At 36.2% G+C, this 19400-nt stretch overlaps 1 protein-coding gene across 1 annotated transcript; it reads left to right on the plus strand.

Annotated features, from left to right (window-relative positions):
* The first annotated feature begins 1307 nt into the window (after positions 1-1307).
* LOC114533221 (twinkle protein, mitochondrial-like) lies at positions 1308-16081 on the plus strand. The gene is made up of 16 exons (XM_028554720.1): positions 1308-1986; positions 4454-4618; positions 6078-6131; positions 7068-7213; positions 7465-7621; positions 8389-8510; positions 8664-8709; positions 9087-9158; positions 9391-9447; positions 9764-9898; positions 10127-10200; positions 10586-10700; positions 13008-13090; positions 13543-13642; positions 14029-14151; positions 14422-16081. Exons 1-16 carry the CDS (start codon positions 1603-1605, stop codon positions 15097-15099), a joined length of 2511 nt encoding a protein of 836 aa, XP_028410521.1. The 5' UTR covers positions 1308-1602; the 3' UTR covers positions 15100-16081.
* The last annotated feature ends 3319 nt before the right edge of the window (positions 16082-19400 follow it).

The following is a 19400-nucleotide window of genomic DNA, read 5'->3' on the forward strand; positions in this document are numbered from 1 at the left end:
AATTTCCGCGCCAGAGGCCTGGATCATACCTACAAGAATGCTTCATGATCCGCCCTCTTGACTTCACTCATTAATGAGGGAAAGTCAGAGAGTGAGCGTTCCCGTTTTATTTGAGTTCACTGACACAGCCTCGTACCCAGGCGTTTTCAATGGGCGCCGACCATCCTCGTTTCCAGGTTTTCCGCGTACTGCTTGTGCCGATTGATGTCACAGTATTCAAAGCATTGAAGCGTCTGAGGACGAGGCTGAATCAAGGAGCAGCGTAAATAGCATCTTATCTCAACAACTTCACATCAAATGTAATATAGTAAGTGACTGAAATAGACAAAGTTTCTACCCATTAGATATCCCTTCCTTTGTTACTTATGAATTCTAGACAAGCTTATAAGCGGACTAATAAGAGCACTAGCAGATAGTTCTGACATTGAACTATTTTAGTCCTGACATTATATATTGACATTATAGAGGCTAATTTATTTCACTGGAACTGTCTTCTCCGAGCAGGCCCTTTCTCTGGGCAAATTTGAAGGCTTTCATATTTTGCAGTTGGAAATTTGGAAAGGAAACCCGCCTTTTTTTAACCAGTCGGAGATGGTAGAGTACTTTGTCCAATATGCCGAAATGAATAGAATTACTGTAAGGATTTGGTCTTCATATTATTCACTGAAGAGAAGGTACGTTACAGTGTAACACGAAAGAAGGTGCCAAATTGCATCGATTTCCCACCAAAAAAAGGTTGAAAGAGGCCATTGAGGTTACTTTACATTTGCCTTAAGTTGCCTTGTTGAATGGTTAACCCAATTAATCACTGGTTAAAAAACACAAAAATCATTGTTAAAAATAATACATTTGCACCAGCCCAGCAAAACAAGTTAAACAACCAAACGTACGAATCAACATTAATAGTTGGGCTGTCTTGAATATATCCCAATATAACCAGGGAGCATCGTGGCAGCGTCTTCAAATAACCTAGCATGAAATGTGGTATAACAACTGTCTAAAATAGTCAAAAACACTTCTCGACGTTTCGACCTGAGGCCCTTCGTCAGGGGAGTTAGTGAACTCTCTGACTGGAATATACACACACATTGTTGTGTTTTTTTACTGGACAGTTAAAGTATTAAAGAACAATTCGTTTTAAATGATATTTAATCAAAAGTTTCTTACATAAACATGATCAAATTTTACCAAATCCAGTTTGGAATTTGGATTACCAGTACGTAACTTCGCCACGCCCCTCCCACCAACACCTACCAAAAATAGTTGCTTGGCAACATTCTGGGGACACGTGCTTGGTGCGTGGAATCCTTGAGGGCGATCTTGTTGTTGAACTGATATTGCTTCAATAGTGGTTTCATACAGCATTTTTACATCCCATAATGATAATCGCAGAAATGAATTTGATAATAAAGAGCTATGTCAAATGCTGCGTGATGGCTGAATGATTTATACTCGAATATCAATGGATCGGACGAATTGATAAGAAAGAATTTAGTGGCCAATCTATAAAAGCCACTCTCTTTATACTGTCTTAATTTAGAACATGTTTCTTTATAGTCTTATTATTAGATTCAGACATTTTTATTCCTTTGCGATTTCAAGATGAAGGCGAACATTTCAAACTGTTTATGTGGCTTGAATATTGCTTCAAAGCTCTTGCGATCCCAAATGAAATTTTCAAACAAATGGAATGGGAGTGTACGCACTGGAGTGTTGAATATGGCCATATTGTCCTCATCAGCCAAGGAAATATCTCCGCAAACAGTGAAAAGTATCGAGAATTATTTCAAGCAAAAGGATATAAAATTTCAACATGGTCATACAACAATCATGGCAAAGTGTCCATTTTGTGCTAACAAATCCAGTAATGTTTCCAAGATGTCAGCGCATCCGGATCAGGGAGCATTCAGTTTGTTTGTGAACAAAATGACTGGAAGTCACATTTGCAACAGTTGTGGCACCTCAGGAACCTGGCAACAACTAAAGGTAGGAATTAGAAATTGTTGTATAATTCGTCAACTCTATACACAAGATGCCCGTGCCAAGATGTGCCACTTAACTGATGATGTTTTCATCTACACTTTGCTATATTTTTATTATATGCATCTTTTGAGTAATAACTATATAATTATTAATGAATTTTGATAAGTAATATAATTATTATTATTATAATTATTATTATTATTATTGGTGTGATTATCTTCTACTAATGTCTTCACTGACTAAAAGTGTGTTTACACTAGAGGCCTAGATCTTGCCTAGACCAGGTCTAGGACAAGTCTAGGTAAATAGGTGCCACCTACAGTCTTCCTTGATGGATGATATCGGGTAGCCAAAATAACTAACAAAATACTTGGAACAAGACCCAAAACATGCCGAAAAGTGGTAATACTAGTATGGATCCTATATGGATCATAGTACTATTAAGTTGAAAATTTGTCAGGACTCGGTAAATCCTGCTCAGATTACCAAAATCGTGCCCCAGGTCAGGTCCAGGCCACCTTTTTACTGTCGGCCTGGATTTTGTGGCCAATATTCCCTTACTGGAAAATACTGTAGGAATTTTGTTTTACCATTTTGTTTAACTCTTTCTCTCAATTTACTTAATTGCCATTTAACAAAATAAATTAGTATAAATGATATACAACAAAGTCATGATAAACCAATAGTTCCAAGTACAAAGAATACATATATTACTGAATGCACAGCACACATGAAACACACAAGAAGTATGCTGTATGTTGTCCTTATGCCTTAATTAATGTCTTAATTCTACTAAAAGCTCTTATTGTGACAAAAATTAATAGTTATAATGCCAATTTCATGTGGTATAAGAAAATATATACCTGGGTAGTTACTATAATTTATTTGGACAGATAGCCTGTTATATATAGTGACATTGTTAATTAGTTTTACAAGATTTTTAATTAGATTGCTAAAGTACTGTATGTACGTTCCAATATAACCAGGGAGCTGCTTGGCAGCGTCTTCAAATAACTTAGCATCAAATGTGGTATAATAACTGCCTAAAATAGACAAAAACACTTCTCAATGTTTCTACCCGAGGCCCTTCATCAGGAGGGTTAGTATCATACTAGTTAACTCTCCTGATGAAGGGCCTCAGGTGGAAACGTCAAGAAGTGTTTTTGTCTATTTTTAGACAGTTGTTATACCACATTTGATGCTAAGCTAAAGTACTGTATGGTCTATGATATATTTATGGTCTTATTTCATATTAAAGTGGGCATAGTTTTCCCATCAGACAATAACACTGGCATTTAGGTGTATAATTTTGACCCATCAACTGGTTTTACTCTATCACTACGCATTTAGGCACCTTAAGATGCACCAAATCTACAACACAGACGTGAAGTATTACTGCAGTTTCACAACAGGGATAAAATTTATAGACTTTTTGGTAAAGAAAGTCAGAACCGTATTGAAAGCAGCACGTAAAACAGATTAAAACTGGATTAAAGCTGAACACTAGCAGCTGTTTTCATGTCACGTCTGTGTCGTAGATTTGGTGCATCGATCTTAAGGTCTATATTGTAATTTGGAACTCACAAACTTAGAATGTGAAAATTTGCAAAATTGTTTATTTATAGAATAAATAGACAAGCTGAACATGCTAAAAAAATAAAAAAATGGAATTTGTTATATATGTGATCCTTATAACTTGCTATCCTATTTTTTCCTGATCTGTCAACAACTCAATATGTAATAATGTATATAACCATGCAAGTGAATCTGCTGTATTATATGCTGTAAATTGAAGAACAATGTTGCAGTGGTGACTTATATATATATATATATATATATATATATATATATATATATATATATATATATATATATATATATATATATATATATATATATATATATATATATATATATATATATAATATTGTCAGACATCTAATGTCATAGTTGAAGAATGCTTAGTTGTTTTTCACCAATCTCACCAAAGCATTAGTCTGATGAACTATCACGGAGCAATGTTTACATGTAGTTATACATTTACTCTTACTGGCCCAACAAAGAGTTTGATTATTTACAAAATGGCTGGCAAATTGCATATGTTATTCTCAAAATTAGCATCAATATATTTATTAGTTTACTGGCAAGTGCATTAACATGTTAAGACTTCTAGTGTCATACAGTAGTTGATGAACAACCACCATTGTGTGTTGTCCCCTAATAAACCATTAAATGCATTTCCCTGTGTTTTAAAAGTTTAATCAGAAATAAATTACCAATGAGTTGGAATTAGATTTGGAGAGCTTATTCCAAGGCCTTTATTTATGTAATCAATTGTTATGGTCTGTAATTGTAATGTATGTAGTAATTAATGATACAAAAAACTCTTGCTGAATAACACCTAATGTACAGTAGAATGTTCTGCATTAGATAAGTGGAACATTGGTAATTTCCTATCAATTTTTTATAGACTTGGGTGTCTGAAGAGAATATTACAAGCAAACCAAGTGAGTTAACTTCAAGCAATGATGAAGGAGAACAAGAGAAAGTTTTAAATCTTTGGGAAAAGACAAAACCTTTTGGTGAATGTAAAGAATCATTGAGAAGATACATTGTAAAAAAGGTTGAAATTCAGGTATAAAATAATAAATAAACAATGTGGCAGGCAAGAAGAGGGTCAAGGCCTGTAATATGTCCCCCCAAAATATTTTCAGAAAGCTATATAATTGGCAGTTGCAGACAAGGTTAAATGAAAAGGAACTAAAATATTCTGTGCCTAGTGTGCTCTGAGTGGCTACAACTCCCAGGATAGGCCTAGAAATCTCTTGCAAATATGATCAGCTGGCCAGGCAACCAATTTTTATGGGGCCTGTGGTTGGTTCTCACCAGATTTGATTGCAGACAAAAATATAATTTTAAGCTTTGTTTGAGGGACCCAGGTGTGATGTCATCATTAAGGATTAGTCTGATTACTTATAATGAATCAGAAACCAAAATGTCCAGCATAATAGCTGCAGCGGCCGTATCACTTTGTACTTTAGCTACAGTAAATTTATAACCCCATATCAGACCCAGGACTATGCAGGAAATGACTAATTGATTTGCAGGTCCCAGTTATATTGTACGTATGTACTGTACAAGGCACAGCATTGTGGACGGTAATTTGAGCAACCACTATACGCCAATGCACTAGTCATAGCACTATTTTGTTGTATTTGTCACTCTATTGGCATGTACGGGGATCGTTCAAACTTCGATCGACCCTATTTGCAATGTACAGGTATTTGTAGTCTGACTATAAATACCTGCGACCACGCTGGATGTTTTACGTACAGACGCAAGATGTTTTATGTACAGGATATTTTGTACAGTATATGCGAGGCAATACATCTAAGTCTAAAACATATTTTAAAAACGTATTTGTTGCCCAAAACCCGTTGCAGTCTCAAGTTAATTTACCGAACATGTATCTGTCAACGTGGCGAAGATGATTGACAATACATCGCCGTGATTAATAATAAATCCGAGACGCTTGCTCGTAATACACAGGATTGTTTAAGTAAATCCCCTTAAAGTATATTACTTTGATATTATCCTGAATTACCTCTTTTAAGTTCCTATCCAATGTCAATGCTGCAATTGCTAAGCATTTGCAAAATGTCACTCCATGAGTTGATGAAAGTCAGCTGTTTTTTAGAAGATACAATTGTGCCATATTGTCAAGCACCAGCTCTGTTTAGCCTCGTCCGTCGAGTTTCAGCATACTCACGTAGACATCAGTTTCCTTTTCAATACACCACGGCTACATCTGAGTTCTTCAGACTGCTTATATGTATAATGTAGCATTGGCCATTTCGACGTTTTAGAAGAGAACACGTTGGTTTTATGGGGGGGGGGGGATTAACGAACTGCATTGGGGCGTGGATAAAAGGTTCGACTACAAGAAAGCCCCATGATGCATGTCAATCTTGCTATTTCCAGTTTCCTACCACAGCCTCGGAATGGTTACGTAGTTCTTATGCATTGTTCTCCGTTAGACTAGTGTTATTAAAATTTTAATTGATTACCATACATTTATTCTGTTTCAATTGCAGCCTTTGTCTTCTGCAACCTTGAAGTTCTACAGAGTGCATACAATTCTACACAAGGTAAGAAACCTTTTAACAAGGCCAAAGTAAGACTTGTTCTCGGCATAAGCAATATGTAGAACTTAGCCGGGGTTCACACTGTCAAGGTTTCTTTGGCCAGTTGGAATTTTGCGTTGCTATTTGTACGCTTGAAGTATTTGCTGGAAATATTTGGGTAACGTACGACCTCTCGCTTGACCTCTCGTATAAGCAACTAACTAGTACAGTCACCAATGGTGAAAACGACAGTGAAACATTAGCAAAATCACTGAACCTTGTTCAATAGACCTTGGTAATATTGACTAGTTTGGAGGGTATAGCTCTGTTAGTCAGGTGACGCACGCCACGAGCACGGAGCTAACCAATGAACTCTAAATAGACTGAAACGATATCTCGGCCAGCATCTTTGAAGCGAAATTGTCGGCCGCCTTTAAAGGTTTCAAACTGAAAAGCACCGCGTAAAATGCGTCATTTTACTTACACAAATGCATTAAAGGCTTTTAGTTCCGGCGATTTATTAGAAGCAGGGCCGTAGCTGGAAGCTTAATTTGGTTGGGGGGGGGGGGTAAATATTCGTATATATATATATTCGTCTTATGCCCGATTGATTTCTTTTGTTTTTATGGTATGTAAACATGAATATATGAATATGTTCCCCCAATTACGCGGTCTAGCTACGGCTCTGAATACAAGAACGTTCAGACCCAACCGACTTGAAACTTTATCGCCGACCTGAAATTTTTTCTCCTACCCGAAAACGTTTTCATATTTAGTATACAAAATAAACTTAATTTTAACTGAATACTTGCTATAGTCTTTCTTATCATGTAAACGTTTTTCTTAGCATATATTCCAATGTAATACTCAGGTCTGTAGTTAGATCGTTTAATTGAAAGGGGTGTATTCGTATATTCATGTTTATACATACCGTGTTCTTATTAAAATCGACAACCTTAGTTTTCAGCTCCTGATGGGTCACAGAAACAACAGCTATGCCTTGCATTTCCTTGGTACAACTTCGAACGAGAAAAATTATGTGGAATTAAACTCCACAAAGCGAAGATGAAACTACAGGAAGAAGGTGTTGGAGCCCTGGAACCAAGGTACGTATTGTGCTGTACTTTTTGTGATACAATACGCGGTTCTGGCGCAGGCATTCCCAGCATTTTAAACTTGTTCAATTTCATCCATTTCATTCATACTGAAAACGTCTGTTCAAGGTTGGGATTTCAATACCGAATTCGGCAAAAGTTTTAAACATCACTCCTACTATTAATCTGTAATTGTACTCGTCAAGGCATGCTTTATATACTAATTACAGTATTTGTACCAATATCTTGTTTATACTTTGTAGACATGGTCTTCCAAGTATGTTTGGTTGGCATACGGTGCCTTCGCATGTCAAAGAGATTGTTCTCACGGCGGACGAGTTCGACGCAATGGCTATTTATCAAGCTACGTCGTTTCCAGCCATTTCACTTCCTTTGGGACTCTCGTCTCTCCCGCCGGAGGTATGTAGGGCTAATTTTTATTCCTTTAGAGTTCATTAAGAGAGAGACGACCTGTTTTTCCATAAGCCAGCATCGTAGAACCGTTTAGATATAATCCATTGAAAATACAAGAAGATATTAATACGATTCAGGCCCTTTGGAAATTGTTATTGACGTAGATCTATATATACCGTAGATCTATATAAACCGTAGATCTATTTAAACCGTAGATCTATATATACCGTAGATCTATATATACCGTAGATCTATGTAAACCGTAGATCTATATATACCGTAGATCTATGTAAACCGTAGATCTATTTAAACCGTAGATCTATATATATACCGTAGATCTATATATACCGTAGATCTATGTAAACCGTAGATCTATATATACCGTAGATCTATGTAAACCGTAGATCTATATATACCGTAGATCTATGTAAACCGTAGATCTATATATACCGTAGACCTGTAGTTATCAGAGTGATCGTAAGCTAATATAGGGGCTGTTAAAATGATCCCGCTTAGCCGAGATTCAACGAAGCATACTGACTTCGTGGTATTGAAATGAGTATATAGCATGATCCTGGTTTTAGCATGGATCCTGGATCCATGTTTTACCTTAAACCTTTCCATTGATTAAGAAAGGACTATCTTATTGGTTGGTGATAAGTAATAACACAATTTCTATGTCACACTCCAAAAGTGCAAATGCGAACGCAGGCGTATTGCCGAAATTTAGATTCAGCAGGACCTCTGAAGATTTTTTGAAACTTTTATTTAAGGTTCTGCCTCATCTTGAACAGTTTGAGAAAATCATTTTGTGGTTCCGCAATGACGTCAGATCTCGGCAAGCAGCCAATAAATTCGCAAGAAAACTCAATATTCAAAGATGTCATTTCGTCAGGTACAGTACATGTGAACGTAATCCGTATTCAAAAATGACGAACTGAAAGCAAGGTTTGTGTAGGAAGATATGGCATACATTACGTACATGCTTTATTGAACTGGAATAAAGTCGCCGTATATCAAGCTTCCGATTTTTATGTTGTTTCTATAGAATGGAAACCAGTGGGCCAGCAAGTGCTTTAGATGCTCTAAGAAGAGTAAGTCGGTTGCATGAATACCAAGCAACTGCATACAGTATGTGTTACGATTCCATTAGAAGTGTTTACTGGCTTCGTGTTAGCGAAAAAAGTATAGTTGCCGAGTTACTTGCACATTTACGATTGGGACATGTCGCAGCTCTCTATGCTTTCTAAAGAACGAAGCTATGCTATTGGTTGAAACAGAAATGTATTGTAAGTTCATCCAATGAAAATTATTCTTGCGAGGAGCTGCGACACTACCCTTAGAATTTCATAATGATAATTTAAGTAGACGGAAATGTAGTCAAACATGTGTATTTACAAGATGTTTGTGTGATAATGTGATTTCTTATATGAATACTGTATACAGTATTTATTTTTGTGACATTTCCTAGGGTTGTGACCTCAAATCGATGCTTTCGGGTGCTCAGGCTGCAAGTCATAAACAAATAGTCACGTTTCAGCAGGTATGGGTCGTTTCCATTAAACAAGTATACCATAAAACACAAAATCAAACGATTATATATAAGATCCTGGGACTGAAATCAGCGGTGGTTGTGAAGAATTCTTTTGTCGTGCAATTGTTTGTCATTTTCATTTTTTTACTGTGTTGTGGAGGCCGTGGTGCGTTGCAACTACCGCTTTAATTCTAGACAATGAAATAGTCTGGCAAATGATATCCTGTTTTTACATTCATAGCTTCGTGACGAAGTATATAATGAATTGTGTAATGTTGATCAGGTCGCAGGAATCAAGGTAAGATGAGATCATATTTCGTTTATCTAGCTCGAAACAAGATCATTTCTAGAGGTTGGAAATCCAGTCGAAAGCAAACCATTAACTCTCTGGAAGTTCTGCAAATATATGAACATTCCCTGATCCGATTTCAAATGACATTAGATGTAACACAGACTTACAATATGGTGCATGTCGGTAATATTTCTGAGTTTAGGAAATCCTAAATCCATGGATTAAATCTTTAGATTAGATTAGGAATAGGATTGGATTTAGGATTAGGGTTAATCCCAATCAACTTGATCTAAAACCTAATCCTGTTTGTCATCATTTAAAGTGGACTAGATTTCAGAAGTTGTCTGAGATATTGAAAGGTCATCGTCGTGGTGAACTGACCGTGTTCACTGGGGGAACTGGTACTGGAAAAACTACCTTATTGAGTGAATTATCCGTGGATCTTTGCGCCCAGGGGGTATGTAAACGACAGTGTTTAAGCTATTGTAATGGCATTGAATATTTCAAGTAACCACGAACCGTGCATGCATGTAGTTTAGAAACTGGATGGTTTATACATGCGTCACCTATAAATACGTTCCTCTTTATATTCTCAACAGGAGATATATAATAGTTTATATAGGAACAACAACAAAAATTTTTTAAGTTAATAATTTTATGTGATCTGTCATTTTGTTAAAAACAGGTCAACACATTGTGGGGCAGTTTTGAAGTTCGTAACGTAAGATTGGCAAAAACAATGCTCAATCAATTTTCCGGGTGAGTTGTGACAAATTTAGGATAAATTATAAACTGCACGCATTCATAAACACTTTTGACAAGAAAAATGTTTCTTCGTCTAAAGGTCTGTTCCCACGATCCAATTTTGTTGGATCCAATTCACTTCTGATGGATGTTTTATAGTCTGAGGCCTTGTAATGTTTATGAACAGTAAATCCACTGAAGCCAATGCACTACAGCTTACGAATTAAATTTCTATGTTTGGATGGCCTGATCCAAACACGGGCTTCGACCAATCAGAACACGCGTTATATACATGTTATTTTATAATATAGATAACACGACTTCTCTGAAACAAGCATGATTTTCTTCTTGCTTGAAAACAATTTAACTTATTCAGTTATGACCTTGAAATTTTGGGTAGTTTGAATCTGGAAAAGAATCTTCCTCAATACAACTATTGGGCTGAGAAGTTCGAGATGTTACCCATGTATTTCATGAGCTTTTATGGCGCACAAAATTTACAAGATGTATTGGAGGTATGTAGTTAACTTACCTTTTTTCATTATGATGTTAATGAAGGCGTGCCTGGGAACACGGAATTAAGATTTCCTTTTCTTTTGTTTCTGTTTTCTAATATTTGTGTACTGTAGATACAGCAACAAGATACTGTACAGTAGCAACAAGATACTGCACAGTAGCAACATCACAAGACACGCTAATAAACCACATCCGTACAAAAGAACTACAAAGTAACTACAGGGTGTATCAAAAAAAATGTCCCAAATGTAAAATTTTCGTTTTTCAGGATATTTTGTAGAATTTGGCAAATTTTTGTGTTCCTAGAGATAGTTAAGACTTATCTGGTATACCTAGGCCAAGTTTGGTTTTTCATTAACAAAATTATGTTACCGGGGGGTGGTTCTTTTCCACTGATATTGAGAGGGCTTGCGCGCGAAAATGTAAAGCTGAAATTGAGATATTATTTAGCTGTCTAAAAGTAGGAAAGCTTTTTAATAAACTGCCAAAGTTTCAGGAAAAATAATGCATACTGGGAGCAACGCGCGACCCCTAAAAGTGACAAATATTTCATTGCGCGCAGTGGATTAAATGCATTGTTGATTTTAGCGTGACCGATCTCATGCAAGGTGGGCAAATGAATAAATTAAAGCGAGAAACTGAACAAAAAGAAGAAGCGATTTAATAACAAGATTTTTATTCGTGATGTTAATCCTCAACATTTCCACCATTTCTTTCTAAGCAAACTGCGGCTCGATCGACTGAGCATGGTAAACACTGAACGGCGAACCCTTTGTCTGTCCTGTCTCAAATTCTCCATTTCGTTCGAAATTCTTTCTTGCAAATCGCCTACGCTACCACCGACAAATCTAGGCGAATGGACAGACAAATGGTTCGCTGTTCAGTGTTTACTATGCTCGGACGAGCCGCAGTTTGCTTAGAATGAAATGGTGGACATGCTGAGGATTAACATCACGAATAAAATGGTCACGGTCACGCTAAAATCAACGATGCATTTAATCCACTGCGCGCAATGAAATATTTGTCACCTTTAGGGGTCGCGCGTTGCTCCCAGTATGCATTATTTTTCCTGAAACTTTGACAGTTTATTAAAAAGCTTTCCTACTTTTAGACAGCTAAATAATATCTCAATTTCAGCTTTACATTTTCGCGCGCAAGCCCTCTCAATATCAGTGGAAAAGAACCACCCCCCGGTAACATAATTTTGTTAATGAAAAACCAAACTTGGCCTAGGTATACCAGATAAGTCTTAACTATCTCTACGAACATAAAAATTTGCCAAATTCAACAAAATATCTTGAAAAACGAAAATTTTACATTTGAGACATTTTTTTTGATACACCCTGTATATTACACGTCACGTACAATAACTACAAACAGTAAGTACATCGGAAGACACAGTAGCTCCATACAGTAACTACGCACCGTAATTATCAGTAATGTCACAGAGAAACTTCAACAATAAACAGCAACAGTTATATCACACAGAAACTACATACAAGCTAGACCGCTTAATTGCGCGAGAGGGTGTAGAGTGACTATTTAACAAGTAGTCGCCGAAGGCGAGGTGATTACAAACCTATATTCACCGAGCCTGAGACGACTAATTGTTCTATTATAAATTTCGAGGTGTTTACAAATAATAATCAACACAATTTCGTAAAAATTTATAATTACTTTAAATTTCTTATTTGAAAAACAGCAGCAAAAAGCTATAGTGAATTTTGGCCAATCAGAATGCAGGAAAATGAATAGTCACCTCGAAATTTATACTAAAACGAAATAAAGTGACCTACTGTAAATCTGCAGTCTTGATTGTCCTTTCCTAATAATACACAAATTTGGCTGAAAAATTTCCGATCAAATGGAAATGATCATGACATTCGGATTTAAGATACGTTTCAAGGACAACACGAGGATTTAGGACACCACTCCAGCTTATCTGAGATCATGACGTCATAAAGCGTCTCAACAAAACTGAGTTATCATGTGCCTGGTGTTATTTCTTATTCTTCCAACTAATAGTATAAAGGGTGAATAATTTAAATTCTAATATGCAGTTGGGAAAAAAATAAACGTGTTTTCACATAAATATAATAAAATTACCTGATATTTTTGTGTGTCGAAGTCATATATAATGAAGGAAATGATAATTCAGTTTTGTCGAAGGTCTGGCTTATGATTGGTTGATTTTTATATACCCAGATCAGCTGGCTATAACCAGTATAACTACATAGTTACAGAAACTGCATAAATATAAGTACATTAATATAGTTAATTCCGTCGTAATGCCGCTGTGTTTTTAGACAATGTCCCACGCGGCGTATGTTTATGACATTGAGCATGTTATTGTCGATAATCTTCAATTCATGATCTCGAACTCATACAGGTTAGTACTTCATGTATATAACATAATAAGCAATGTAATGTTTACTTCAATAGGTGCTTGCTCGATTCATCATCGAATCTTAAGTATATATATTTAGGTTTATTTTATGATGAATAAAACCAAAAGATATACCTGTTCATATGTTGGATATTTACAATTGGTTCTAGCTAAAGTGTCCAACTAAAACGACATGTAGAAAGTTGAAGATTTAATGCATAATATAAGCTGGGTCGCACTTATAGTATGCTTAAATTATGGTTACGTATTTATTGTTAGTTATTGTAAATATCACTATCCGGTTGGAAGCGCTACTCTTCATACAACCGCCCCAACCAGCTTTCCCTTCCATTATGGCCTTGTTTACTTGTTTGTTTTCTTATTTTTTATTTATTTATTTATGTAAATTCTTCTAGGTTTTATATTTCATCTGTTTTTCTTTTATTTACACTTAGTCCTGATCGTTTTCATGCCCAAAATGTAGCGATTGGTGAATTTCGAAAGTTTGCAACATCGAAGAATGTCCATGTGACTATCGTAATCCACCCACGTAAGGTAATAGTGGCGACTTACCTATATTTTGTAGTAATCTCCATGCAGAAATTCAGCTATTTTTCACTTGTCAAAACTCTGCATATAAATATGAGAACTCTGCTATCAAATAATATATAAAATCCTATGTAACCTGGGGCCAGTTAAAGCTATAAAAGACTAGTTTTTAACTGCAGTTAAGGACAGAGTTGGCCAATCAGAATCGCGTATCTCTGACTTCACAAGGATGTAACTGTGCAAAATATAGTGTTTTATACAACCGGCCCCTGTTAAATAAATGATCAAATATTGCGACTCCGGCCCCCTCTTGGCCGTGGAAATATTTAATCAGAATCTCCTCTCTACATATATATCTCTCCGTACATCATGCATAACATCGAATGTTATAGGAAAGTGATGACGCTGAGCTGCAAACAGCATCTATATTTGGTTCAGCTAAAGCAAGCCAGGAAGCAGATAATGTTATTATTTTACAGGACAAGAAAGGAAAGAATGCAGGCAAATATTTGCAGGTATGTTGGTAAATACTTGGAAAATTACGTTTTTGAGTTTTTGTATATATGGCCCATGTGAAGGGGAGGGGGGGGGGACACGGGTTTCATTGGTTGTTGTATAAAAGCAGGGCATGGATTATTTATTTCATAAAAATGGTAACAGACGATTTAAATCCAGAGAGATAAGTATCATTTTGGAAGAAAGGCACTTTTTCTTTGAAGAAGGAGAGCTTTTTGCGGGTAGTAGAATGTAGTTGTTTTTTAACCAATATTTATGCTCCATTCAAGGTTACTAAGAACCGTTTTGATGGTACACTTGGTAAAGTTTACCTGGATTTTAATCGTGACTCACTCAGTATGTCTTCTTACCAAACAACTTCAGCAAGTGCATCTTCAAAGAAAGAAAACAAGTTGGTACGAACTGTGAAACCACCTAAAACGGGTTTTGGCCCAAAACGAATCACTAAATCTGAGCCTGCAAGTGAAGAAAGGATTGCAACTGATGACCGTGCAACTAAATTAGGAAATCGAGAAAAAGCAAATTTAAAAGGTAAAAATATAGGCAATGAATCGTCAACTGTGGAGGCGAGCTCTATCTTGTCCGACAATATGAATAAGGTACATTCAATTAAAGCACCTGGCCTTTCAGCGAATTTGAATATAAATAGTGAACCAGAGGCGAAACCTAGAAGTCAGAATTACAAAGATAAGAACATGTCCAATACTCCTCCATCAGCTGTGGCTTCAAGCAGACCATCAGCGGGAAGCTATGATATGAAGGAGTCTAATACTTCATTTAAACCGTCCACTCAAGCAGTAAAGTTAAAGAAAGATGATCAGTCCAAAGGAACTGCCTTAAGTACCAAAGCGACGCGTTTCATTGTACAAACGAACAAAAAGTCTTTATCGATGGGAAAGAAGATCTCAGTTAAACAGCTGGATGTGAATAAAGTGTACTTACAATAAGCAAATACACCCTTGAAAATGCTTGCTTTTTATCGAAAGAGTTTGAGAAACATATAAATTTGGGTTACTATATGTATCATAGCAGAACAGACTTTGACAAGTTGTTGCAACTTTACAACCAGATGATCTCGCTCTCATATTTAAGCCAATCGTGCAGCGCTTAAAATATCCTGTCCTGTCGGAATACTCTTTATAAATTATGAAATAACATATAAATAACGCTTGTTCTGGATCAGCCCATCCATGCAAACACGGAAACCTTTAAGTGATTATGTTTATTACCATTTTAGTTCACTATATTTCTAAATGAATGCAAATATTGAGTTTATTTTCAAAGAAATTCAAAACATGCGAAAATTTCTCATTGGAGTCCCCCAATGTTTTGAGCAGAGCCGATACGCGCTCTAAGCTCTCCTTTATCGATGGTATGAATTTTTTTTATTCTGTATGAAACTATTCCAATTTTATAAGTAGCATTTATGCATTTCCATTTTGTAAATCACTCATTCAAAGGCATGCATAACTTTGTAAAGCATGAAAAGAAGCATGCTTACATACTAGTATTAGAGCAGGAACTCCAAAGTTCTCACGTATTTTACGGCATGCAAAATCTTTGATCTTGGGGTAATGACGTTAATGTCGGCGGAAACGACGCTACTGATCGATATTTTTCTGTTTTGGGGCCAATACATTGACATCCGATACAAAAATATAAATTTTTATCGCAATAGAAGCTATGATAATAGAAGCCATTCCTGGAAGCTATTCTCGAACCATCGAACAAAAATTTATTGAGTTAACTACGATTATAATACGCTAACTAAGCAAAATATATACTGCAGTTGAGAATTTTGTTTAGCACTTAGCACTTAACCCTCAAGCGGTTAAGTCGGTTCTCCAATAGGCGGAATTCTTCGACCGAACGAAATTTTCCGCTCGATTTTCTTTTCAATTGTCAGAATTCGACCGTAGCGGATTCCCGTCACCGACCCCAATTGAAAAGAAAATCGAGCGAAAAATTCCGCTAGTCCGGCTTAAGCCTGTTTTCCACTAGCGATATTTTTCGCGCGAAGCGACGTTTTACTTTTGTTTCAGAGCTCTCAACGGCAACCATTTGGAACAAATTGCTCAAATACAAAGGAATAAAGTCGCTTCGCGCGAAAAATATCGCTAGCGGAAAACCAGCTTTACGCTGGTACAACTTTCACTGGGATGGTTGGATTGTATCAGCATTTTCTTCCATGGGTTCATCATCTCGTTATCTATTGATCAAAATGTGACGTTTAACCTAGGCCCAGGTTGGCTAAGGAAGCATTCGCGTAAAAAAGTACGTGCATGTGGGAGACGCTATTTACCCCGTAATTTTCCACCAAAGAAATATTCTTTGTTCTCAACAAGAGAGAATTAGTTCCCTAAAAGTTAATAATTGTATGCTAATTGCGTCCCAGGAACACGAACGCGTGCCAAATTTAGTCGTGTGATATCGTCGGAAAACTTTAAATGCTTCCAAATTTTTATTATTCAACACATGGCTCAACAAATGCAACCAAAATATGCGAGAACACATTCACCTAGCATTTTAAGTATGACAAATATATAAGGATTTATACTTTTACGTGCGTGCAACGTGCGTATGAAAAACTCGTAAGTGGGTGCCCACTTCAAATTGACTTTCCGCTAAACTCGCCCATGCATTATGAAGCTATGGCGGGTGTCTAATTGAATAGGGCATCGGAAATGACGTTACCGTTTATTTTTTTATCGAGAGCCAAGAGATTGATATCCGCCGTAAAAGATAAAGTATATAGTCAGAGCTTATATATAAGGTTGTAGGAAATATCAAACTGCATTATATTTGTCAGGTTTCAGATGAACTCAAAAGAGCTGAAGCTCATTGACTAGCTACTGTGACTGACGTATCTCGGTGGAGTTTGCGAAATTCTTGCTGGGAATTAAGACACAAGAACGAGGTATAAAAAGCCGACTCTTGCAAGTCTAAATATATACACAACTTCCAATGTTCTTCCTATAAAAGTAGTCTTTCCTTGTTAATGAAAAGGTTATTAATTTCACATGCATGCATTTGTTTTATGACGTTTACCCTATATAGCTAGCTATACATATTCCGTAGAAATGATACATGCATGTTATAAATTGTCGCCTATACTGGGTTTCAAGAAAGGTGTTAGACTTGTCATACCGTTAAATTGCTTGCACGCCCAGGGCATGCATTACGTTCAAATTATTGATTTCAGTTGATTTCGAAGTAAAATAGCTTAAAGTTTTGTCGCTAAATATGAGGCAATAGTGAATTAGTTTGTTATCAAATTGGCACATGGGTCGACTACTACACCCAATTAATATCAAGGTATATATCCCAGAACCTAAACCATGCAGGCTCTTTTGTAGACAAATATTTTTGACACCAGCTGTCATATTTACTGCGATTTCCAGTTTTCCTTGAAATTGCGAAAGTTTGCTCGTCAGTTAAGTTTTGTTGTTTGAAAGCAATGTTTGTGACGTTATCTGATAATGTTACCAGGTGACGCTGGTTATCTTTAAAACGGGAAACGAGTCAGGGAAAGGGTAATGAGGAAGAGAAAGGGAAAAGGGGGGGGGAACGGGCGGTAAATGGGCGATGAATAATCAGGTAATGTAAAAAATAGATATAATCGAGCATAAGAATATAATAAGATATAATAAGAATAAAGCGAAAAACTCGTGCAAAATATATTTCCGCGCTTTTCTTTCACTCCTCTAAACTGAGTTTTTGACTGTTTCCTGTTTATTTTTTCTGTAATTTAGCAAATTAGTTACTTTACTTATTTCTAAACATTCCCGGATATTTTTGTTTAAAACCTGTCTCAAACGTACAAAAACCCAGAAAACCACCTTCAATTTAGGCATCAAAGACGACGGCGTATAGTTACCGTTACCAAAGCCACGTATAACCTAGGGCTGAAAAATTCTGAAATTGCGCATAATTATAGTTTTTACGGGAAATATAATCAGACCGTTCTTTGATTTTCTAGAGCAATGAAGTCGTATTTACTAGCGAACGTTTTCTTGAACATCCTTCAAGTGGTTTATATGCGAGTAGAGCTTGCAGATTTTTATCCTTATGGACCTGATAATGGAGATCTTCAGGCACCGACCAATGATGATGGTAGTACTGGTCGTATAAATATTGGATTCCCGTTTCCTTTTTTCGACGAGGATCACGATTCCTTCTTTGTATGTATTTAAGTTTTTATCTTAACTACTAACTAACAACTACTAACAATAAAAGAGTTTTTGAACCGGTCGGTAAAAAATTTGGGAATATAAAAATGTTTCTCCGTACGCAATTCATACGTTAAGAGAGATTCCGATTTACACACTAAGTCGTTCAATTTATGGCTTGGATCAGCTAAAATTTGATTAAAAAGTTTCTTACATGTGAATTCCCTTCGTGCTTGTAATGTTTTCAACCCACTTTCGATCAATCCATCCTTGTAATGTGCAGACGGATAAACAATTCGGAGAATAGAGCAAAATCTATATTTAAAACAACCAGTCCAGTCTCAGTAAAAAATTAATTTCTGTAATGTGACCTATGGCTTCGACCAATCAGGACTCGCGTTATATACCTATATGTTATTTCCATAAAATAATATGAATCTTCAACGTGTGTGCGGGAATAATGAAAATGGCGCCGTCAACAACGAAGATTGCAGGGGAATTTTCGGTTTAGGGCGATGCTGTGATTAAAATGTTTTTCATGAAACGTTTCCCTGCATGTGAAAGAGTGGAAAATTAGAGGAAATTTTAAGTGGAAGTCAAGTCCGTTCTGCGCATCGGTTCTGCTCATAACAACCTTTCTCATCAAAAATACTAGTTCATGAGGGTGACCAATTCTAAAAAGAGCAAGAGACCTGTTAACCCTTACGCGAGAACGAGGCTAGTCAGGTTTTTTGCAGTCAAAATTTCAAAATCATTTTTAATTTTCTAAATTTTGACTGGAAAACTGTGTTATTGTGTAGCTCTAAACAGTTCCACCGAAAAAGTGAGAAATAAACAAATAATTATAAGAGAATCTGACTAGCCTCGTTTTCGCGTAAGTCAAAACAGCCCCCTTGCTCTTTTTCGAATAGCTCTATACAGAAAATGAATGTTGTTAGGTATTTAGACAACACATTATCGTATTTCAAAAATTACAGAAGTTCAAAATGCAAACAAACCGTTTGTTTACATATACGGACTTGACTTTCACTTTAAAAACTATTTTTAAGTTGGTTTAAATTTTGGCTGAAAGAGAGAGA

The sequence above is a fragment of the Dendronephthya gigantea genome, unplaced genomic scaffold (genome assembly GCF_004324835.1).
Source record: "Dendronephthya gigantea isolate DGI-Jeju-01 unplaced genomic scaffold, DenGig_1.0 000088F, whole genome shotgun sequence".
NCBI classification, from domain to species: Eukaryota; Metazoa; Cnidaria; class Anthozoa; order Malacalcyonacea; family Nephtheidae; genus Dendronephthya; species Dendronephthya gigantea.